General features: G+C 67.6%; 1 protein-coding gene across 1 annotated transcript; it reads right to left on the reverse strand.

The window, feature by feature from the left end:
* Positions 1 to 858: 858 nt before the first annotated feature.
* PDXK (pyridoxal kinase) lies at positions 859 to 23,463 on the reverse strand. The gene is made up of 11 exons (XM_002723825.5): positions 23,241 to 23,463; positions 13,714 to 13,768; positions 12,217 to 12,321; positions 11,911 to 11,994; positions 10,805 to 10,851; positions 8,892 to 8,977; positions 8,227 to 8,272; positions 6,388 to 6,499; positions 5,855 to 5,991; positions 4,745 to 4,811; positions 859 to 4,669 (listed from the first exon to the last, which is right to left on the reverse strand). The coding sequence occupies exons 1-11, from the start codon at positions 23,325 to 23,327 to the stop codon at positions 4,557 to 4,559; spliced, it is 939 nt and encodes a 312-aa protein (XP_002723871.1). The 5' UTR covers positions 23,328 to 23,463; the 3' UTR covers positions 859 to 4,556.
* Between the last annotated feature and the right edge of the window lie 1,040 nt (positions 23,464 to 24,503).

A 24,503-nucleotide genomic window follows, 5' to 3' on the forward strand; every position in this document is an offset into this window, starting at 1 on the left:
CACCAGACACGTCCCCACATGGCTCTGTCCTTTGGGCTCCTCGGGGACCAGGAGCAGAGATCCCAAGTCCAGCAGGCCTCTGGCCCACCTGCCCGGTGGCTACGAGATGTGCCCTGGGGTGGCAGGAGGGGCTCAGCCAGGAGGCGCCGGCAAGAGCCCGGGCTGGGGTCCGGCGCTCAGACGCCGCCAGCCCAGCAGCCGGCCGTGAAGTGCCGAGCTGCGGCCACATCCCTTTGCCAGCGATGGCAGGTCCAGGGCTGGCAATGAGTCACCTGCACTTAGGAAACCGTGGACCCTGCTGGTCTTGGGGACAGCGCCATTGGCCGCTGCCATGGTGGCCGAAGGGGCAGTGAGGCCACGCCCCTGGTTTGCACCTGTCAAAGCCTCAAGGCATCATCTCGGTGGGGGGCTGCCCTAGCGAGACCACCATTCAGCACCGTGCTTGTCCAGCCCTTGAAGCTGCAGCGACCCTGACTCGGGGTCGCGTCACTCCAGGTGCCCGTCAGGCCGCCAGTCACAGAACAGGGCCCGCCCTGCCCCAGGAGGACCCCACCAGAGCCACCTGCCCCCCGGAAGACCCCGCTCCCGGATGAGGCCCCAGTCACAGAAGGGGTCAGGACAGGAGTGCAGCTCTGTGAGGCACAGGGAGGGCTGGGGTCTGCAGGTGCCACCCCTTCTCCCGCCACTCTGCCCCCCGCCACTCCCGAGGCTCGCAGAAGCTGTGGGACGGGGACCTGGGCCGTGACGGGCAGCTCTTCCCCGCAGTGACCTTGGCTAGGCTGTGTGGATGACACGGCTCCAAGCCTCCCACACCTGCTAACGGGGAAGGGGCGGCGGGAGGAACCACGGGGCCACGCGTCACCAGAAAACATTTATTTGTGGCTCATCGCACACGGCACGGGACCAGCACAGGACAGACGTGCACAGACACAGACGCATGGAGCTGCCGGAGCCGGGCAAGCCCCTGGGCTCCAGGCAGCGCCTCGGCCCCTCGCTGGGTGACACCTGCCAGGCTGTGAAGTTGCAGAGGTCCCGAATGACACCCCCAGCCCATGGCCGGCCCTGTGTGCCCACCCACCTGGTTCTGCCCCTGCCATCCGTCTTCAAGACAGTGACGTCCCCCAGCCAGGGAGGGAGCCCCAGGGCCTGAAGATGCTCCCACCAGAGACGGGGTCCCCTCAGTGAGCTGAGGGAGGGGGCAGGGGCGAGGCCGGGGCCAGGGAGAGCGCGGACGCCCTGCTGAGGACAGGGTCCTGGCTCAGCCCAGACAGCGGGAAACTTCAAAAACACCTGTTTATTCTTCCAGAATTTAAAAAAACAGAACACACCTCCAGAACAACTTCCCATGAATATAGTTTTCAGACATTCACTAAGTCAGGTCTAAGTTACTTGTTGAATTGTTTCACACACACACACGTCGTCACGGAAGGCAGGAATCTGCGTTATAAGACTTCATTTTATAACTAATGTCTTTGAACATTAAGGACAGAGAACATTCTAGAACATCCTGCACCCAGAGTGAACCGGAGTCGGCAGGGACACATACACCACAGAGGGGCCCGAGCCTGGGGCGGGAGAGGCCAGCAGCAGCTCCCGGGCAGCTGTCCTGCAGAGCCGGGGCGGGGCACCGAGCACACGATCTAACAGAGATGTACAGTTAAAAAAATCCCCACAAGGGCGGCTGACCCTTGCTGGCCCCCTGCCTGGAGACGCAGGACCCACACTGTCCCCAGGACACAGGTGTGCCGCACCCTTTGCACCTGCGGCAAGGACCCCACACGCCCAGCTCCCCCGCAGCTCATGTGCCAGGAGTCCTGGGGGCTGTGGCCACGCCCAGGCCAGCTGGCATCAAGGTCTAGGGCCCTGCTTAGGGAGGCTTGGGTCTTTCTGCTGGGAGTGTTAGTACAGGGAACTGCAGAGGAGACGGCGGGGAGGGGGGCCCCTAGGCCGGGTGGCGGGACACAAATTCAGCAGCTCCTCCTCTCGGGGCAGGGTGCGTGGCTCCCCCCAACACCCACCTGGGGGGGGGCACTCAGAGCGAAGTTCCCGTGCCCCACGCGCACAGAACCCACACTGCCCACTCAAGTCCAGGCCCAGGCGCACAGACCCCACACTGCCCACTCAAGTCCAGGCCCAGGCGGGGGCTTGGGAAGCCCCGGGAGGAAGGGGACTCCTGGCCATCCAGGCAGCCGTGTGCTACCGCTGGGTAGCATCAGTGTGGACCCCTCCCCACACGCAGCTGGTCCTGCTAGAGGAGAGGGGGAGCCGAGCTGTGGCGAGACCATGCTCGCCTCCTACCAGAGAGGAAGCCAGGTGCCAACAGTGGGACGCCGCGGGGAGCCCGGCCAGCTGCTCCCCACGCCACGGCAGCCTGCGCCAGCCTGTGCCTGCTCTGCCCCGCGAGGGTGCAGGTCCTGGGGTGGCTCCAGCCCGCCGCTCGCCGTGCTCACCCACGCCTCTCACAGTCCTGGTGCCGGGACTCCCTGGCACAGCCCCCCTGGTGGGACTGGTGCAGTTTTAAAAGGAGCACGTGCAGTCCAAGGGACAAGACGTGCACGGCTGGAGTAGAGCCTGGGCGGCTATGCACCTGGGAGTAGCAGGCAGGCGCGGCCCCCACGCGCCACTCAGCCACAGAACAGTCACCTGGATCCCAGATGCATCTGAAACCCTGCCCACCCGTGCCCACGGTCGCTGGGGCCCACATGCAGTGGAGGGGCTGTGCCCCTCCCCGGGGAGACGAGCCTGGGGCATGGGGGTCCCCAGTCCCCGACATCCTCTTCCTGCACGAGTCCTGCCTGCTGCCAAGGCACCACCCACTCCCAGAAACCCGGGTGTCGCCCCGGCCCCTCGCATGGCTCAGCCACAGCCCTCCTGGTCACGCGGGCTGTATGGCCAAAGGGGACAACATGCGGCTGTGCTGCAGGAGTGCAGGGCACGACCCTGGTGCCACCACGGGTAACGCAGGGGAGAGGAGGAACCAAGGCACGGGGACCCCACCTCCGAGAGGAGGCAGGCGTCCCGCAAGGCCTCGGCATGCGCCAGCCCCTACCCCAGCCTCAGCGTCTCAAAGACATTTCTGTTCCAGTCCTAGATTTGATCCTGATACTAGAAAAAAAAAAAAAAAAAAAAAGATACCTGTGCTTTGAAGTCGGCACCGTGGCCACGCCCTCAGCGGCTCTTCCCCAACAAGGCCCTGTGTCGTCCGCCCGGTCCCTGCGCTCACCACACCCTCCAGGGAGGCTGCCTCCCTCCAGGGCACTGGCCACTGCCGCCCTCCTCCTGCTGGTTGGGGGGCCTGGTGGGGCCCAGCAGCTGGGCGCCAAGGAGCCAGCCCTGTGTCCTGGGGACCCGCACACTGGGCTCCACTGGGTGGCCACGGAGAGGAGCTGCCCGGCCTGGGGCACTTGAGGGAGGACTCAGGGCGCCCCAGCATCTGCTCCAGGGCCTTTGCCAACAGAGGAGGACGCCCTGCTGGTGGGTGGGCTTCTGGAAGACCCTGGAACTGCACACCCTGGAGAGGTGCAGGCGGTGGGGTGGGGGCTGGCAGTGGGGGGCAGGGGTACCCCCAGTCTGCTCTCGTGGAGCCACAGGGGCCCCACTTCTTGCTGTCTCCCCATGTCTCTCCCAGCTGTGGGTTCCCAGATGTAGACCTCTGGTTGGGGGATGGGATGCTAGGGTCAGGGCCCCCAGACCCTGGGCCCTGCCTGGCTGTGGCTGCGGCCTTTATCTGGGGGTCTGAGGGCTGCCCCACCCGTACCACGCCAGTGCCGTCACTTGCCAGGAAGGACCTCCCTGCCTGCAGCTGGCACAGATCACGGAGCTGCGGGGAGGGGACAGGAGTGGGGACACTGCCCCTCGGTCCACTGTCCCTGCCTCCACACACACACAGTGGCCAACACGCAGCACCATTAACCAGGCTCGGTGTTCAAGGTGAACACCCATGGCTGCCTCCCCAGGCCCTCACGGCCACCCAGGCCCAGCGCTACCCCCACTGGGGGAGCCCCGGGCACACACGGGAGGCGGCGCCGACCCCCGGGGAGGCTGTGGACCCACCTGACCTCACTGGTCCCTGTCCGTGTGGCCACGGTGCCTGTGTGCACCTGGACAGACGGTAAATGGTTCCCTTCAGTCAAACCACTGTGTGAGACGTGAGACCCCCAGGGGCCTGGGAAAGCAGCAGACAAACAAGAACTCGACAGAGACAAAGAGGGCACGACCAGACGACAGGCGAGATGGGCGGGGCCTTCGACGCCCAGAGGCGCCAGCCCAGGGGGCACGGGGAATCTGGTGGCAGTCAGCGGCCCAGCGCGAGCACACGGGCAGCGGGCCGCCCCCCCGGCCACGCCCCCAGGCAGAGGGACGGAGCCGCTCTCCCAGGGGGCCCGAGCCTCGGCGGAGGGGAGCGGGGCCTCCCAATCCATCCCGGGTGGCTGTGACTGCTGTGTCGTACGAAGCAGGGCTGGCACGTGTCACGATCGAGGCCGGTTACGAGGGACAACAACACAAGTCTCGGGCCCGGGGACGCCGACACACTGCGCGCCACGGCGGGCGCGGCCTCACAGGACCGTGGCCTGCACGACGATCTCGGGGTCCTCGATGTCCCGCTTGCTCTGCACCATCCTCAGCTCCAGCTGGGCCGGGCTGGGCTTCCGCCCCTCCCCAGCCTGGGCTGCGGGACAAGGGCGGGGTCAGCGGAGGGGCGGGGTCAGCGGAGGGGCGGGGCCCGAGTTCCTGCAGGGGGTACCTTGTGCGCACTGGATGGTCCTTTGTAGCACGTGCTGCATGGCCGACACCGTCTTCTCACAGGCCATCTGCGGGGACGAGACCCCAACCCCAGCCGCTCAGCCCAGACGCTGCCCACCGCCGCCCGGCCCCTCCCCTGCTTGTGCTCTGAGCCAGCCTGGGCCGGCCAGTGGCCCCAGGACAAGCCCACTGCGGGGGTCCCAGGGAAGCTAGGCAGACGCTCGCTCTGGGAGGGACCCGTGGCCTCTGGCCTCGTCACCTGGCACACAGCAGGTGCCTAACCAGTTCTTGGGGCGGATTTGTTACAAAGAATCTGTAGGGGAAAGGACTCCGGCCTGAAACTCGCCATCATCACTCACTGCCTAAAGGCTGGGGGCTCGGCGGGGGCTACAGCCCAGACCCCCAGCCCTGGACCGGCTAAACCCAGATGGGCGGCTGCTGGCTCGTGTCCACTATCCTGACCAAAGGCGGCTCCCACTGCCGCCACCAAGTGGCGGGGGCCAGACCCACCCCCCACCCCAGGAGGGGCCCCACATCCCAGGCCTGGACTTGGTCTGCAGCGGGCTGGCCCGTGGGAGGAGGGGCCGCCCACCCCAGTTCACCAGAGCAGGGGACACTGGAGTGCTCGGCTCCACGCAGCAGCCCGGTCTCCGTGCGAGTGCACACACAGAGGAGACACGGCCCACGTACACGGCCCCCAAGCTGAGACCGGGCCGCCCTCACCCGGTGACCCTGCCTCTCAGACCCCAAAGCGAGGCTTCTGGCTGCCACTGGGGGCGCCCAGGCCGTGCTGCTCTCTGGAACCAGCACCTGGTCACCCAGAATCGGCAGCCCGGTGCACCTATCGGCTTCTCCCTGGCACTGGTCCACCGGCCTCGGGGCTCTCCCTCCTGGGGGCCTGGCTGAGTCCAGGGTGGCTTCTAAACACAGCCCAGCCCCGCGGCACTGGGCGGCCCTCCCTCCCAAACAAGGGGCAGGGCAGCAATCAGCAGTGAGCACCCCGGGGCCCTGGAGCCCCGCCCTCTTGGCTGAGCCCGTATCCTCTTCCTCCGTCTCTGACCACCCTGACCAACTCCCCGCAAGGCATGGCGGCAGCAGGCACGGGGCTGACCTTGAGGTTATCGGGGTGCTTGTGCGTCCAGGCCAGCAGCATGGCAGCAAAGAGGTCCCCAGTGCCCACGAAGACGGCGTCCACCCTATGCATGTCCACCCGGATGCGCTGGGTCACGCAGGAGCCGTCAGGCCCCCCTGAGGGCAGAAGACAAGCCCGACCCCTGGGACCCCAGCCCCGGCCCTGTCCGTCCTCACAGCGGCAGGCAGGACCCCATGGACAAGGCTGGGGGCCCTCGACCCCTCCCCCACCCCAGCGACTGCCCAGTCCTCGGGCGGAACGTGAGAGTGGAACCTTGGAGGGCCACGGTCAGGATGGCCCTGGGGGCACCGGGTGGTGGGCTCAGCATGGACCCGCTGGTCCCCAGAGGACCGCCCTCCCCCACCCCAACACTGCAGAAACCAAGCCCCGAGGAAGCCGGGCGGCCTCCTGCTGACCGAGCTCAGAAGCTAACTACTTGCAGAGCGAGGCCTTGGTTTCCCCCGTGAGCCCCGGCCGTCCTCGGGGGCCGGGCAGGGCCGGGGCGCACTCACGTATCCGCTGGCTGCCGAGCGCCATCAGGTAGTCGCTGCCCCGCGGGGAGGGCAGGTCGGAGCTGGTGATGACCACGGTGTCGGGGCCCATGGAGTGTAGCACGTCCATCACCTGTGGCGGCACCGGCGCGTCAGCGGCAGCTGCTCCCTCACCAGCCCTGCCTTGGGGCTCCGGGAGCACCAGGAGGACCCGGCCCAGCCCTGCCTCGGGGCTCGGGGAGCACCAGGAGGACCCGGCCCAGCCCAGCCTCGGGGCTCCGGGAGTGGGGGACCAGGAGGACCTGGCCCAGCCCAGCCTCGGGGCTCCGGGAGTGGGGGACCAGGAGGACCTGGCCCAGCCCTGCCTCGGGCTCCCGGAGTGGGGGGATCAGCAGGACCCGGCCCAGCCCTGCCTCGGGGCCAGAGCTCTGCCTGGGCTGGGCGTCAGGACATGGGGACGATGGGGCTGCAACCCGAGAACCACGCCCACCCTGGGCCAGAGCCCTGGGCCCAGTGCCGCCTTGCACTGCACACACACACTCAGGCTGAGTGGCTCACCCCAGGGTGACCAGGGTGGGGTCTCCTGTTCTCAGGGACGGGCCACGCCCCACAGCAGGGAGACTCTGGCCTTGGCTGGCTTTTCTACGACTCAGGCGGAAGCTCCTGTCCTCACTGTGTAGCCTCCTCCGGGCAGCACTCCGTGATCACACCCCGGGTGCCAAGGCCAAGCATAGGCTGGGGAGGTGCAGCTGTCCCACCCCTGACCCCCCTCCCCCCATGCCTCTGGGGGCTTCTGCAGCCTGTCTAATACCTCCACCACACAGGAACACACACAGGCACACGCATACAAACCACACCCCCCCATGGCTCCTACAGGTCTAACGCCCCCCCACACACACGTGAACCCACCCACACACACACCCACACACCCACACAGGCACACCACACCCCCTCAGCTCCTACAGGTCTAACGCCCCCCCCCCACGTGAACCCACACACACACACACACACACACACAGGCACACCACACCCCCCTCAGCTCCTGCAGGTCTAACACCCCCCGCCACACACACACACACACACACACACACACAGGCACACCACACCCCCTCAGCTCCTGCAGGTCTAACGCCCCCCCCCCACAGGCACACACACAGCACATGCACACACTTCACGGCCCCCCGCGGCTCCTGCGGGTCTGACCGGCACGCATGTTTTTAGCTGCTCGCTGGTGGCCAGAGGAGACTCCACGGCACCGGCACACACTCGGTGCCCACGCAGTGCACATCTGTGGCTCTGAGCGTGGGCCTCAGGCTGGGCAGCAGGACACCCCCTGGAGTTGGCTGGAGGATCAGTGGCCAGGGCAGGTGAGCCGCCCCTCGCTGCCCGTGGAGACACACGTGGCTATGGGCCCCGCCCCTGCTGGTCTCTGAGCAGAAGTGTAGACGGGTGCGAGGCACCCGTGTGGACAGGAGGGGCCCACGCATGGGGCGACTGCCGGGCTAGCCCGGTGCCACACGGGTGTGACAGGCGGAGGCTGTCGTGGAGAAGTGGGGGCCCCAGGCCTGCACCTGGGTGTCCTCACCAGGAGACGGGACAGGCGTCCACGCAGTGGCACAGCCCGGGAGGGGAGCGACACGTCCACGACAGGGCCCCCAGGGGCTGCTGGCCAGCGAGGCCGGGGGGACCCTCTCCTGGGAGGGAGCCAGCCCGTGGTGCCTGGCAGGGGGACCGTGGACGCTGGCCGGCAGAGACCTCAGCCCGCGGGGAGCTGACAACGCCGGCCCCAATGCAGCCGACGAAGCACGGAGCCGGCGCTGCCTGCGTACCCTTCCCAGATCGCCTCCGAGGGCTCCTCACCTCCAAGGCTTCCTCCTGGCTGCGGATCTTCCTGCCACTCAGCAACCTGGGAGACGGACAGACAGACGGACAGACAGGGGCGCAGAGCCTTGAGACGCCTGCGCCGGGCGGCCCCCACAAAGCCCCGGGGCTGGGCTGAGGCCCTCCTCCCCACGGGAATCAGCCTGGCATGGCCGGGCCACATGGGTGGCCGCGTGACGGGTCAGGACACGAGGCTACAGACACGCTCACCACAGGGCTCAGGGGCCCAGGCACGGTCACACTGGCCCGTGACGAGGCGAGGGCCCATGGGCCACAGTCCCAGAGCTGATGCTGTGGGCACACCGAGGGCAGGGAACACCTCCCCCGGGCCCGCCATGGCGCAGTCCTCAGGGGAGAGGCCTGGGACCCCCAGGAGCCCCACCCGACTGTGAGCGCGGGGTCACAGGTCAGGGGGGCCTGACAGCCAGAGACAGGCCTGGAAACTTGATGCTGGTGTGGGAGAGAGCCGGGGCGCCCACTCACCAGCCCCGTCCCTGCCTAGCTGCTCGGGAACACGGGGAGCCGGGGTCGGGCAGCCTTGGGGCGACCTGCTCCCCTCCCCCTGGGGAGCCCCCTGGGGCCAGGCCGGGCCACACCCCGAGCAGGGCCCCGAGCAAGCCTGCTTCAGCGCCGGTGGTACTCACTCGGCCTCAAACTGGTTGGGGGTGATGATGTCAGCCACGGGCACCACCTGGTCTCTGTACACGGGCAGCAGGTCCTCCGGCACGTACTGAGGACAGAGGGACAGAGCAGGTGCTGACGCCCACACCTGTGGGGCACTGGCCCTGGGGACACCGGCACCGCCGCTGTGGATGGGTGACACGCACAGCGCTCGGCAGTGCCGGTCAAGGGAACCAGAGCCGGGAACCTCAGCTCCGCGCTCGGGGCAGGGACGGAGAGGGGTCTGGCCCCGGCATCACAGGATGAGGAGGGGATGAGGCTGAGTGCCCGGTGCTCCTATGATGACCAGGGCACAAAGTGGGGGGAGGGGCGGCGAGGGGCCCCGGTGGCTCCCGGGGTGGGGGGGACGCCTGCCTTCAGCTACTGGATCTCTCACGAGAACCCCTCGCCCGAGGCAGCCTGGGACATCTCCCAGCCACTCGGGCTCAGTCTGCTCCGTGAACTCTGGGGTACGAGGCCCCACGCAGATGTCCCTGCGTGCATGGTGGTCCGGGCAGCCGAGGGGCCCACGTGGTGCCCGCTGCCCAGCCCAAGCTGGGAGCACCAAGGACGGTGACCAGGACATCAGAGAGAGGCCCTTCGAGGTGTGAGATGTGGGCCCACCGCCTGCCTAAACCTAAGCCGTGAACTGTTCGCGTCCATGCCAGTCTCGGCCGACAAGGAAAACGAACCGGGTCACGTCGAGGACAGAGCCTGAAGCCGCACTGAACTGGGCCGGGGGCTCAGCTCCGCGAGCCTCGCCTGGGGTCAGCGGAGCTCGCTGCCTGGAGCAGCACGCCGGACGGGGAGGGAGGCGCCTGGTGCACAGAACCTTCCAGAACACAGGCACGGGAGAACGGGGACGGAAAGACCCGCATGGGGCAGGCCAGGGACCACAGGTGCTGGCCAAGGGGGCAGGGAGGGCAGCAGCCTGGACGTGGCCAGGGCCAGCGTGGACACCAGCAGATGGGCAAACTCAATGCCGTCAACCGGGTGTGCACCACACACACTGCCTGGGCGCTGAGCTGGGCAGGCAGACACCTGCGGGTGGGACGGCGTCCGCGCCGGCCCTCTGCATCCTGCTACGGGGGACGCGGGTCTGGCGGCTGAGAGTCGGCCTCCAGGCTGGGGCACCTGGGGTCGAGTCGCCGCTCTGCTCCGGAGTCCAGCTTCCTGCGGACGCGCACGCCGACGGCTCAAGCACTCGCACCCCTGCCGCCCCCGTGGGAGACCCAGACAGCCTGCCCAGCTCCTGGCTTCCGCCTGGCCCAGCCCCGGCTGCTGCAGGCAAACTGGGGAGTGAACCAGGAGCTGGGAGATTTCTCTGCCTTGCAAAAAAACTAAGTCAATAAATAAATCCAACTGTAGGCTTCTATAACGGCAATGGGATGGTTCTCACCTCTCTCTCTCTTTGAAGATTTATTTGAAAGGCAGAGAGAGCGAGCGAGAGTGAGCTGTCCTCCATCTGCTGGTTCACTCCCTAAATGGCAGCAACAGCCAGGGCTGGGCCAGGCGGAAGCCAGGAGCCAGGAGCTCCTTCCAGGTCTCCCATGTGGGTGCAGGGGCTCCAGCACTTGGGCCGACCTCTGCTGCCTTCCCAGGCGCACCAGCAGGGGGCTATGCCGGCCCCTCCCTGTGGACTGCCACCTCACCCACCTCACTGGGGCCACCCGGAGACAGCCCCCTGCCCGTTTTTGTATAGGGCATGAGCTAAGAGCGATGTGCATGTTCTTGAATGATCTGGGGGAAAATGTCAAAAAACAGAACGCCACCCTGTGGCACGGCACACGCCCACGCGGGCGTCCACGGCTGGGGTCAGTGGACAGCAGCCCCGCCCCGTGCCACCTCCCTCTGTCTCCCTGGAAGAGCTCACTCGAAACGCACAGGAAGTACTCACCATGGAGCCTTCGCCACTCCACTTGTCGCCCATGACCGGGTCACACACTGCGGGGACACGGGGACACGGGCACCGGTCAGCAGAGCGACCACCTCCCCGCTTCCCCTTGCTCTCTAACGTCCCGCAAGTCACGGCTCAGGCACTGCCTGCGCCCCACCGTCCACCGCCAGAGCCGTCTTCTTCCCCCAAACACTGACCCCTCGTTCCCCAGCCCGGCACCTGCACTCGGCCGCCTGCCTGTCGGGGGGACCCCTCTCCCCAAGTCTGTCCGTCAGGGCCTGGCTTCTCTCTCAGTGTAAGGTTTTCTGGGTTCACCAGATGTCCCCTTTAAGGCCAAGTAATTCTCTCGGGCATGCGTCTAGCTGTGTCCACTCCTCTGCCCGGGGACACCGGGGCTGCTCCCCCGCGGCAGGCAGGATGTGTCTGGGGCTCTGAGGACTGGCACTGGGCTTGGCGCAGGCGCTCCCTCCGAGCACGATTTCTCCACGTCCCCGGCACCTGGTATTTTCTAGACTGTTCTCTCATTAACTCACAGCCACGCTCCTGGGAGCGAGGGGGCATCACAACGCCTGCACCCCCCACGCGGGCTCCAGAAGGCTCACGGGATGCCCGCCATGAGCAGTCACGCACGGAGCACAGGCCTGCCAGGAGCAAAGTGAACTGATCTCTCTTCTACCCCGAGCACGGCCTGGGGAGGCCACGGCCCCAGGGGAACCTCCGTGGGGGGCTCCTGTCTGATTTAGGATCACCTGCGGCTTCTTGAGTGACAGCTGTCCCTTCCCGCCCCCTGTCCGCTCCCCTGGGAACCGTTCATGGTACGGGCAAAGCCAGCGAGGCTGGGGCCCACCACGCACACCTGGGGGACGGACACCAGGGACAGGCCTCAGCCAGTCTGCATGGGTCCTGGTGCGGTGACGGGCAGACCGCAGGGAAGTCTGCAACACAGACCTGAGCCCTGCACCCCACCACCCAGGCCTGTACACCTGGCCCCCTTCCTCTCTGCCTGCCCGCGCCCTGCACGGTGCCCATCAGAGGCAGAGCTGAGCGGGCAGGCGGCGAGCCCCTCCCCAGGGCCCGGCCACTCGGGGCGGCAGGTCGGCACCCACCGTACACGAGCCTGGGGTTCTGCCGCTTCAGCTCCTGCACGATGTCCACCACCATGGCCAGGAAGGACTTGTCCCTTGTGTAACCTTGGGGAGGGACAGCCGGTCAGGCCCCGCCTGCACCCCACTCCCGCGGCCGGGGAGTCCAAGGGGTCCCCGACAGCCCTGCTTGTCGGCATCTTCCATCATGAGCCGTCATTTTAACCGCAATAGAAACACGGATTCCGGTTTCTCTGGCCAGGAACCCCACAGTGAGACCCAGCGCCCCTTCCCACCCGGGGCCCTCCCGAGGCGGCCCGCCGGCCTCACCCGTGAGCACGTAGTCGTACTGGTTCACGCTGTTCAGCCTCAGGCCTTCGTACAGCTCGTGCAGCTCGTCGGACGTCAGCACCTGGCCCTTCCAGTGGGCGTAGCCTGCAGAGTGGACGGCTGAGGACGCAGTGGGCAGCCCTCTCCCAGGGACCCTCCCCCTATCCCGCACCTATCTGTGCAGGAGCCCGGAGCCCCTCAATGTGACAGACATGGGGCATGCTGGACCTACACCCCCGGGGACACTGGGCAGGACACCCCAGGCACACACATCGGCACGCCAGGCCCAGTTCTTGCTCCCCGGCCTGCACTGCACACACTCCCAGCCCTCCACAACCAGGAGTCACTGTCACCTGAGCCCTCGGGCCATGGCAGGGGTCCACGTTCCCCCCGGCCCCCATCCCTCTTGAGCCCTGCTCTGTGTGCACCCCGGGACCGCCAGCCTCCGGGGACCCCTCCTGCAATGCAGCTCCCTGTCTGTGGCTGCCCCGCACGTCACCGACCCGGAAGTCCTACAGCGAGGGGTGCTGCACCCCTAGAACGCGGGACCCCTCTGAAGTGTGCACTGCGGGCACACGCCGGGTCCCAGAGCCGGCTCAGACACAAGCTCCCTGAGTCCCACGCCGGCGCCATGCAGGCCAGGGGAGGCCAGAGGGCTGGATGGTGCACGAGAAGGGACCCCCTAGCTTTCTCAGCAGCCATTACAGAATCCCGCCCCAGACACGTGCCGATGACCACGGCCAAAAGCCGCTCCGGGGACGGCCGTGGTCTCAGGGCAGCAGAATCCACACGGGTGTTCTGTAGGACACCGTGTGACACACACTTGGACGGTGAACTGGCCACAGAGACACTGATGGAGCTTCCCACTTTACTGGGGCACCTGGGTCAGGAGGGCCACCGTGGGCGGTGGGCCGCCCCTTCCAGGCACTGCCGGACGCTGTCCCCAGCCCTCTCACTGGGGTCTCTGCCCCTACAGCAGCTGCCTGCTCCCAGGACTGCGGAGCTAAACCCCAGGAGCCCGGACAGGGAAAGACCCGTGCCGAGGCTGCCTCTGCCCCCAAACCCAGAACCACTCGGCGTGGCCCTGCACACACGTGGCTCGTGGGCACGTGGTGGCCCTTCTGGATCCTGTAGTTTCGGATGGCATCTGTGCCGGCCCCCAGTGAAAACCCCCGGCTGGGGGAGTCAGGCGCAACCGTCAATGCCTCGGAGCACACTGGGCAGAATCGAAAAGGGCCAGCACCCAGGGCAGGGCTGAAGTGTCCACCAGCCGGCGCACGGACACACCAGACGCGGTCCAGCACGGAGACGAGCGAGTGCGAGAAGCCAGCTACAAAGACCTCACACCGCAAGAACCCAGGGTTCCAGAACATTCTCAGCGCCTGCCCGCACCCCGGGGCTCTGTCCCTCACCCACCCACAGCAGCGTGGCTTCCGCGCGCCACAGGGCCAGGTCTCCCACCCACGTTCAGCTCCACGACAACAGCCGATGCCTCACCTGTGTGGTTTGAAAACTGCACAGAGTTCACAGCATCGATCTCAAACCCCAGAACCTGTGAGAGCAGAGGAGGTGTGAGAACGCACGCCAGGTCCCCGCCCGCGACCCCACAGCGGGTGCACCACCGTGGCCCAAGCGTCGCTGTGTGGGGAGCAGCGGTGCCTGCCAGGGCCCCCCGGTCCTTTATTTAGGAAACACCGAGCAGCAATCCGAGAGCCCTCCCAGCCCGCTCAGCTCAGGATCACCCCGGAAACCCAGGCCCCCGGCTCCCACGGCAGCTGGGGAGAGAGAAGGCGACACCCAGGTTGCACGTGAACGCCACCAGCTGCTCTGGGTGGGGGTGGGGGGCTCCCCTGGAGCCGTCGGGGCGCCCAGGGCTTCTCAGGACCACAGGGAGGCTGGGGCAGGGCTCCCCAGCCAGCAGGAGCTGCAGAATTCAGCCACTCATTCACAGCGAGTAAGGACTAAGGCTGTCCATTGAAGAAATGTGAAGCCATCCACCACCAACTTAGTCACCACCACGCTGAAAGCTTTATTTATTCACGCATTTTTATTTGTGAGGTAGAGAGATGGAGACACAGAATGACCCCCCAGGCACTTAACCCAGGGCTCCCACGTTGGGGCAGGAACCCAAGGACTTGAGCGTCGTCACCACTGCCTCCCAGGGTGTGCGTCGGCAAGAAGCCAAATTTGGGGGCTGGAGCCCGGGCATTCCGCTGGGATGTGGGCGGCGTGGCTGCTAGGCTGCACGTCCACTCCGGAGCTCCTTCCTGGGGCCGGCGCTGTGGCATAGTGGGCCACGCCTCCACCTGCAGCGCCAGCATCCCATACGGGCGCTGGTTTGTGTCCCAGATCCAGGTCCCTGCTGTGGCCTAGGGAAGCAGTGGAAGATGGCCAAGGCCTTGGGCCCTGCACCCACGTGGGAGACCTGGAGGAAGCTCCTGGCTCCTGGCTTCGGATCAGCGCAGCTCTGACTGTTGTGGCCATCTGGGGAGTGACCCAACGGATGGAAGAGCTCCCTCTGTCTCTCCCTCTGTGTGTCGGTAACCACATTCCAGCCGCACGAGGAATCGCCCAGCATGGGGCAGAGGCCGCTGGTCCAGGCCCATGCCCAGCAGGGGCACAGGAAGCAAAGCAGGGGGAGGGGATTACCAGGGTTCTGCCACGTAAAATGGCCCCGGCACCTGCTGGCAGACCCCACCCCACATGAACACAGCATGGTCGGGGGTGGGACCCTATTCACGGAGCCCAACCACCAACCACAAACCGTCTGGACGTGCACTTGGTCCTGACTCTGGAGGCACATGGAGCTGTGCTGTAGTTGGCGCTGACGCATGCTGGGGGCTGAGGTGACCTTGGCCCCACCTCTTGGCGGTGTGTGTGTGTGTGGGGGGGTTGTTCTGTGCAGGGGTTCTGGCTCCAGTGGGCTGGGAAGCCACGCCCCTCTGGAGGGCTTGAACCGGCCACATCTGCACAGCCAAGGTCCCCGCTGACCGAGCCGTCTCCGGCCTGCTGTGCCGTCCGTCAGGTGCAGTCCCCCGGCCTCCCGCCACCCTTCCTGAAGCAGCCTGGCCCTGATGGCCACCTCTGCCCGGTACCCAGGGCCAGCGTGACAGCCAGGAGGGCTCCCCTCGTTCTCCCACTCTCCATTCCACGAGGTGGCCCCTGTGCTTCTCCCCACTGTCCCCGAGTCTCCCCATCACCTCCCCATGGCCGGCCAGGCCGCAGATGCATGGCCTCAAGTTCACGTCCACGGCTGTGGCCCTGAGCAAAGGCGGCACAGCCAGCAGTGAGGCCGGACGCCACCGTCAGAAGGCTGGGGCTGCGGCCCCGCGTGACTGGCGCGTCCCTGCTGATCTAGAGACTGTCACCAACGGGCCCCAAGCAGCCAGAGACACGGGCACCAGCGCCCCGGGTCAGCTGCCTGGAGCTGCAGGCAGGTGTGGCATCCTCCACCAAACCCCACGACACAGGACCGACAGGGAGAGGCCACAGGAGGGGACGGAGGCCGGGAGCCCCGGCTGACACCCAGCACCTTCAGAGGGAACACAGGTTGGAAGTAGGTGCCCGCCTGCAGACCCTCCCGGAGCAGGTGGGGGGCAGACACAGACACAGGGGGGAAGGGCAGGGACAGACACAGAGCCCAGAAAGCCAGAGCGCCTGCGGCTACCCTGCTCCGTCCTCACCTCCCCTCGTCCTCACCTCCCCTCAGCACCAACTCCCCAAGGCCCCTTTCCCTCTGCCCTGGCGCAACCACCACCCGCCACCGCCCCACCCCCACCCGGGGCGGTCACTTTCTGTTCCTGTAGGGCAGCGTGGGCTTTGTGGGCTCAGCGAGCTGTGCGTTTAGGGCCCGTGTTTGCCAGATCTTTCCGGCATTTCCATGCCAGCGTGACTGCGGAAGCGGTGAGACAGGAAGGAGCAGTCTTAGGAACAAAGCTGAACCCAGCCCGGGCACACGCGCGGGCCTGCCCCACGCCGCCTCCCGAGACAGAGCTCAGAGCTCGCAGGACCGATTGCAAATCCCGCAAAATTCTAATCACCCGAGGCAGCAGATCTGAGCCATTGACGCGCGAATCCCGAGAATCCCGCCAGGGCCCGCGGCGCCCCCACCCGCACGTGCGGATAATTAACCCCCGGAGCCGGCACGCGCACGTGAGCAGCCGGGCCCTGGGCCGGCACCTCCGGCTCGTCAGTCGGCATCCGTGCCACCCGGGACGTTTCCCATCAAACCTCAGCCGGGCCCGAGAGAAGCCAACACTGGGGGCTCCGAGACGGGGCCCGGTGCCGCCCTCCGGGTGCTGGGGCTGTGGCCCTGGAAACCGCTTTCCTGCAGGGCTGTGGCTCCCCGCCAGGGAGAGGCAGGGAGGACAGGGGAGGAAGGGCCGGGCTCCCTGCACTCGGCTTCACCCCGGCAGAGGCTAGGCTGCGGACAAGACACCCATGGGCGCCCCAGTCGGAGCAGCTTCCGGCTGATGCACAGCCGGGAGGCAGCGGGGACGGCTCAGGTGCTTGGGTCCCTGCCACCCAGACTCCCCGCCACGTCCCGAGCCGGGCACTGGGGGGTGAGCCAGCAGAGAGGCGTGTGCTCACCCATCTCCCTCTGCCCCCCCAGATGAGTAAATGCATGACAAGAACAGGTCCCCCCACCCCCGCCAGACACGTCAGAAAGAGCCGGGTTCTCATCCTGAGCACAGACCACTGCGGGGAACAGCCGGGCAGAGCTGCGTCCTGGCCCCCAGGCCTCCACCTTCCAGGCCAAGGGGAACAGAGCAGGCGCCCGTGAGCCCCACCCTGGGCCACCTGGGGAGGGCGCCGGTCGGCCCTGCACCTGTAACAGCCCACGGGCCCTGGTGGGGAGCACACTTCCCAGGACTCCCAGGGGTTCCCTCCCCGCCCGGCCCCCTCTAGGTGTGGGTGAAACTGGACTTCCAGGAGACACAAGGGCTGTGCCTGTACCCTGGTGACCCCCCCCCACAGCTGTGCCAGTGTCCTGGTGACACCCCCCCACAGCTGTGCCGGTGTCCTGGTGACACCCCCCCGCAGCTGTGCCCGTGTCCTGCTGACACCCCCCCGCAGCTGTGCCAGTGTCCTGGTGACACCCCCCCTGCAGCTGTGCCCGTGTCCTGGTGACACCCCCCCCCGCAGCTGTGCCTGTACCCTGGTGACCCCCCCCCGCAGCTGTGCCCGTGTCCTGCTGACACCCCCCCGCAGCTGTGCCGGTGTCCTGGTGACCCCCCCCCACAGCTGTGCCGGTGTCCTGGTGACCCCCCCCCGCAGCTGTGCCAGTGTCCTGGTGACAACCCCCCCGCAGCTGTGCCCGTGTCCTGCTGACACCCCCCTGCAGCTGTGCCCATGTCCAGGTGACACCCCCCTGTGGCTGTGCCAGGGTTCTGGTGACACCCCCCTGTGGCTGTGCCCATGTCCAGGTGACACCCCCCTGCGGCTGTGCCAGGGTCCAGGTGATGACCACCTGCAGCTGTGCCTGGGGTCCCAGTGAGCCTGAGACAAACGAGGGGCGAGGGGCCATGACAAGGTATGCAGCTGTGCTGCCGTACGGCCACCATGAAACACCGAGTCCTGCGGGTCACAGCACAGCGAACGCAAACGTCCCAACCCAGCTCCTCGCCGGCCTCCTGCGCACGGCTGCCACCCACACGCGTGAGCCTCTCCGCCCGCTCCGTGCACCAGCGGCAGGCGACACAGCGGAGCTGCCTCCCGTCACTCCGAGGACAGTCCACGGGGGAAGGGTAAGCAGGACTTATCGTGAAAGAGCAGTGACCAGCGTGGCCAGAGACAAGCGAGGGGACAGGTCACCGGGTTGGCTGGCCCTGCCTGCTCTGCCCTTGTGGCCGACAGCCTGGCCCCTGGCCCACCCCACACACAGCCAAGGGCTGGTCCTGAATTCCCTCCAGGGTTCCATCCCCGGTAACGGCCACGGTGGCCCGACTCCCACAACTGTCCCAAGAGACCTGTGCCACCATCCTCCCTCAGCTGCCCCAACACACTCCCTACCCCCAACCGTAGCCCTCAAGGCTTCGCCACTGCCCACAGATAAAGCCCAGGCCTCAAGCCCTGTCCTCTGCCATGGCCCAACACCCCCACCCCCGCCCCCACAGCCTTATTCCTGCCACTCCGGGAACTCCACGCTGGGCCACAGCTCCCTCCTTCTTTGCTTGATTGACTGATTCCAAAGGCAGAGTACAGAGGGAGACCCTCTACCTGGTAGTTCACTCCCCAAATGGCCGAAAGAGCCAGGGCTGGGCCAGGTGGATGCCAGGAGCTCCACCTGGGTCTCCCACGTGGGTGCAGGGCCCCCAGGACTGGGCCATCTTCCACTGCTTTCCCAGGCCACAGCAGGAGCTGGGTCAGCAGTACTCGTACCGGCACTCACCATGGGATGCCGGCACTGCAGGTGGCGGCTTAACCAGCTGCACAACGGCGGCCGCTGCTGACGCCTCTCAGCCCCCTCAGCTCCACCCCTACCCCACCTAGAGGGCAGCAGCCGCCATCCAGTGTGCCGCCCACATGTTCCAAAGGCACTGAGGTTTGCCTGCACTGGTTCAGGACAGCAAGCGCCGTCCTGGAACACACCCGGTGCTGCGCGGTCTGCGTGCCGCACTCACACGCCAAGCTTGGCGGCAGGTGCACACCACAGGGCCCTGGTTCCACGCACGGTTTCAGACGTCCGGGGGGGGGTCTTGGCACGCACCCCTGGGAATAACGGTGACCGCGATCTGCCGAAACCCCGACTTCTCGGCCTCCACACAGCACCCTTTGGGGTCTGGGGCCCGTGCCTTTGAGTCTCGAGTGAGTGCCAGCTCTAGTCAAAGCCGCTGGCAAAGCCACTCCTACTAGCTGGCGCTGCCCACGAGCTTGACGGACAGACGGTCACGGCTCCCTGTGGCTGCTGCGGCAGACCCGGCGACTGAGTTACCAGCACAGCCCCATGACCGTGCAGGTTCACGGCCTGCCCAAAGCAGGGGGCTCCCTCGAGCTACTGCGCCCTGGAGGGCTACAGCCGGCAGCTGCACCCTGCCTAGGAGCGGACACATGGCTGCACCCCAGGAGGGACAGCTGGCGACCGCCCCGCTTAGCGCAGCTGTGCACCAGGGAGGGCTCTGCATCCCGCGGCCCCACGCGTGCCAAGGCCATGTACAGGGCAGTGCCGAGTGCCACACTCAGCTTCGTGGCTGCATCGCCAGCCCACGCGTGTCACGGTGACTCCTCCCCTCCCTCCTCCAGGAGCAGCAGGCGTGGGAAAGCTCCGGGACTTCCCCGTGCAGCTCCTCCACCCCAGCCTTGCTCAGGGGCCGTGCACAGCAGCCGTGGACGCCGGGCAGCGCCGCCCTAGGGGAGGGGTCTCAGCCCGACCTCCAGCAGCTCTCAGGGGCTGGCCGTGGTCAGCTGGCCTCGGTGCCGGGCCTCGGAGGCTTGGTGACCCAGACCCGCTTCACGTGGAACACGGAGAGGCACAAGCAAGGGAGCTGCTGGGAGACGCCTCCCCCTCACCTGCCACGCACCAGCCCAGCGCTCACGTCAGGCGTGGGCGCTGCCGAGGGGGCCTTCCCGCCCCAGCAGGGCTCCCACGGCCCCGGCACGGAGCCCCCTCCTGCGAGGTCTGCAGGGCCTTCCCACCAAGCGCTGGCCCTGGGACTCTGTTTTCTTGCACAGTAGGCGGTCTTTGGGGTGGGGCTGAACGTCCACACTGACCGCCACAATCCCGAGCTTAATGACCTGAGGGGACTGTACCTCCAGGTGCCTGCAGAGTCACAGGCGGTGTCGGGGGGCGCCAGCAGGGGCTGCTGGGGTGGGCACAGCGGCCCCCCTGCGGTGGGGGGTGCCAGCAGGGGCTGCTGGGGTGGGCACAGCGGCCCCCCTGTGGTGTGGGGGGGTGCCAGCAGGGGCTGCTGGGGTGGGCACAGTGGCCCCCCTGTGGTGGGGGGGGTGCCAGCAGGGGCTGCTGGGGTGGGCTGAAGCCCCCAGTCAGACAGTTTCATGTCCGACACCCTTCTCACCACACCAGAGCTGTGGGGACACACCCGGCACGGACGCCACGTGTCCAGGTGGCAGTGCCCGGCGATGGCAGCTGCCCCAGGCACCGGCACGTAAAGGACGTGGATGTCACCGCGGCGAGCACAGAGCCCACTGTTTGCACCCCCTGAAGGTCCCGGCAGGGCGGCCGCCGGCCTCGCAGGCGCAGCACGGAGGGAGGCACAGACCCGGCCCCGGCCCAGCCTGTGCTACCTGCCCCCTCCAAGGACGGCCCGAGGTCACCAGCCGGGCCTTTAATTAAATCCTGAACCCATGCTGGGCAGCAGGCTCCTGCTCCGGTGGACACCCGCCCCCGCCCTCTGGTCATCTGTCGAGGCCTGGGGACAGGGCTGTGCACAAAGCAGGGGTCTTTGCAGATGAGAGCAAGTTAAGCCCACCTTGGCCTGAGACCCACGACGAGTGTCGTTCTAAGGAGCAGGGGGACGGGGGAGAAGACCACGCGGATGCAGCCACCACCACGGCAGGCCTGGGGCTGTCTGGGAGGGGACAGGGCCCTGCTCACGCCTGATGTCCTCACGTCCAGCCCCCAGAGCAGCAGAGCATCCACTCTGCCCCTTCAAGCCGCCTGGCATGGCAGCCTCGGCCGACTCAGGGAGCCATGGGCAGGAGCAGCCAACCCAGCATCGGAACCAACAAACCTCCCTCCCAACCTGGCCCGACCCGACCCAGTCTCCCCCCCAACCTGGCCCGACCCAGCGCGGCCTGACTTGAGGCAGCAGCAGGCAACAGCCGCCCTGGACTTCAGCCCTTCCACTTCCTCCCCGCCCACAATCCAAGGCCAGCGCAGCAGGAGACATCCCCCAGCCCGCTTATCCCGGTTATCCCAGGTGAGGCGGGGACGTGAGGCGGGGACGGGGCAGGCGGAGCCTGCTCTGTGCTCCGCCAGCCCGGATACTCCATCCCCTGCCGGCACTGACCACATGAGCGCGTTCCTCTCGGCCGCTTTAATGTACCTTGGCCCCGGGCCCAGAAGCAAAGTCGCAAAGCAGGGGCAAGGTCCTGCTCTCTCTCCTACAGTGTTGCACCCAGTCGCACGGCGGCACAACCTGCACCACGCTTGCAGCCTGGCCGCGCGGCACCTGCCCGCAAACAGGGACGGCGCCTGGCTTGGGAGGACTTGGAAACCTCAGCCAGAGCTGCAGGACAGGGGCGTCAGCCAGCCGCGTGCCCAGGGCAGCCTCTCCAGCTCCCGGCTGGGTGCCGCACCCCAAGTGTTCTGCAGCACCTCCCAGAGCGGCCCGGCCACGGCCCACGTTTCCCCGATTCTACGTCTCCTTCCTTCATGCTCGGCCACGGGTGAGGCTGTGGTGTCCCGAGCCGTAGGCTGTTGATTATAGTGAAGAATGTGCACCCCTTGTGCCCCCGAGCGCAGCTCTGGACCCCAGGGGATGCTCCCCCGCCCTGGCATGCTGCCGAAGCCCCTCCCCAGGCTCTGCCTACCCCTGGACCACCCAGTGCTCACCAACGCTGTGCAAGCCTGGGAGCCAGGAGCCACCCGGGACCCCATGGAGCCCACAGGTGAGACTGCAGGCAAGAACAGCAGTGGCATCCCCGAGAGGCACCTCCCCAGGGGGCCCCTGGGAGGAGCCCCTCCCTGGAGAAACCAGAAGACCAGACAGGTCCTCCCTGTGGGAGTTCAGGAACACGGACGTGGGTGGTGGGCCCGGGGCGAACCCAGGGAAGAGAGCGAGCAGCAGGTGCGGGGAGGACGGCCAGCACGGAGGGCATCCTGCAGGCCCTGCACGCTGGGGCTGTCCCTGCCACCCCAGCAGCTGGCCCACCGTCCCCAGCTGCCTCTGCTTAGGGACTGCACCTGTGTTCCCAACTGGGGTCCCCCTTCTAGGACCACGAAACCCAGCTACCCAGGCACCTCCCCTCTCCCACAAGCTAAGGGTCTGGGGCAGCCATGGTGAGGGGAGGGCCTGGCTGTGTGCTGGGTGCACCTGGACAGCCCCAGGCATGGTCTGCCCCCTGCTAGCCGCATGAGACCAGATGAGGCATTGCTGGCCTCCCAGGGGGCCAGGGTTCAGCCACTGCCTCCTCTCTGGACTTAAACCCTCACACCTTTCCACCCGGGGCCAGCCCTCAGGGTCCCACTGGGACACAGCGCTCTGACATCCGCCCCCCCCTTCCTCCCACACCAGCCCACACACTGAGGCCGGTGTTTGCCCGAGAGAGAGCCTTCAGTGTCCTGTAGGACACAGCACAGGGATTGGAGGGCACGGCAGGGCCCTGGGACTCACCATACCTCCCCCTGCTCAGACCGGGCCCTCCCAGCCACCCTCCATCCACCCTGGTTCTGCCTGTCGCCCAGCGCGACACCCACGGCACCCAGGCCCTCTCCATCTCCCCAAGGGCCCACTCCACTCCAACCAGGAAGCAGTGGGTGCCCCTGCCGGCAGGCGACAGTGGGGTGAGCTGGGCGAGCCATCCGGCTGGGCCACACAGACAGCAGCAGGGACACGGGAGGCAGCCCTGGAGGCCCGGCTGAGGCATTCCAGAGCCGAGGGGCACAGTCTTGGGCTCCTCCTCAGAGCCAGCGCCGGCAGTGGGCTTCTGCCCGCGTGGCCCTCCTCTGACCTGTGTGGGCACCGCGGCCGCGCTGTCCCTGACCTTCCTCCCCGCAGACCCCGCAGGTGAGCACGCAAACACCCGCCTCCCGCCGCCAGCTCGGCTGGCCGGGCCCCGGGGTCGCGCGGTATCTTCTCGCCTTCCGCCGAGTGCGCCACAGCGCGTGCACCGGGACTCCCCGCACCTGCGCACCCCACCCCGGCCCCGGGACGGGCCCAGCCTCAGGGCGCACCGCCCGCACCCTGCAGACACCCCCTCCCCCGAGAGGGAGGCTCCGGACTCGCTGCGGCACGGCCAAGGTCACTGGGCTCGCAGACCGCCGGCCGGCCAGCTCCGCACCGCCGAATTCGGGTCTGGGGCCGCGCCGGTTACGTAAGCCCGGCGGCGGGGCGAGCGCGTACCTGCAGCGGGAACGTGGCCGCCCGGTTACCCACGTAGCCGCGGACGACGTGGCTCTGGATGGAGAGCACCCGGCACTCCGCCTCCATGCCGGCGGGGCCGAGGCGGGCGGCCCGGCCCCCGGCTCCCCGCTCCCGGCTCCCCGCTCCGGCGCGCGGCCCACTCGGCGCAGGCGCTAGCCCGGACGCGCCGCCGCCTCCCTCTGACCTCGCGAGCGGCTCGGAGCCCGCGAGTCCCGCGCGGCGCGGAGGGCGGGCCGGGGGCGGGGGCTCCGCGCAAGCCCCGCCCTGCCGGGGGTCGGGCGACGAAGGCGGAGCCGGTGCGGCGTGGGCGGCCCTGGCGCGGGGCGGCCGCCTGGATTGCACCTGCGCCCGTGCAGTCGCTGAGCTGGCCGTCCGCCCACCCGGCCACCCAGCCTCGGGCCGCGCGAAGGGCTCGTGGCCCCAGGTCCGCCCTCCCCGGTCCTGCTGCACCTGCAGTGCCCGGTGCGGGCAGAGCACTGCGCGCCGACCTGCCCTCCGCACAGGCGCCTTCAGACTCGAGGACCTGAGGAGGCCATCGGTGTCCAGGGCTGGACCACGTGCTCTGCCACCTCTGCCGGGTCTCCGTGCTCAAAACCTGGCCTGGTGGGGCCCATTCCCCCACTCAGGAGCCCTGCCCTGACGGACTGGGCCCCAACCCCAGAGCGGCCACCTGGAGGTGGGGGATGGCTTCTGGGGTCGGTGGCCTGAGGCAGCGGCATTCCTGCTCCTGGGAGACAGAGGCCGGCATAGCCTGGGGTCCAGAATTCCAAGAGGAAGCACCTTGTAATTAGCGACAGTTAATCCTTGATGGACAGTAACCCGCCCTACTGAGCCATGTGCCGGCACTTTGCACACCTAACATTTGGGGACATTGAGGGGGAGAAGCTGGGGGGACAGAGGGGTGACCCTCTTTGCTGGGTAAGAGCCCAGGAACCCTGCTGCAGGGGCGCCGTCCTCTGCCCTTCCCAGCTTCTGAGAGCTCCCCCGGCAGCTGACTGCAGCGGTCCCCCTGCTGACCAGTCCCCCGTGGCTCCTGCCCCTCCTCCCCGGCAGACCCCATGCTCGGCCCCTTCCTGACTCGCCTTTGGCTCTCATTTCTTGGGCTTTGGAGAGATCCAGGTTAGAGTTCCCAGCTGGTGGGCAGCGGCCCAGAGCCCATGGCCATCGGCCTGGTCACGGAAGAATCGCCCTGGCCCTGCTCACCGGCCCGGCCCCCGCCTGCTCTGCCGGCTTTCAGTGCCC

The sequence above is a fragment of the Oryctolagus cuniculus genome, chromosome 4, assembly GCF_964237555.1.
Source record: "Oryctolagus cuniculus chromosome 4, mOryCun1.1, whole genome shotgun sequence".
NCBI classification, from domain to species: Eukaryota; Metazoa; Chordata; class Mammalia; order Lagomorpha; family Leporidae; genus Oryctolagus; species Oryctolagus cuniculus.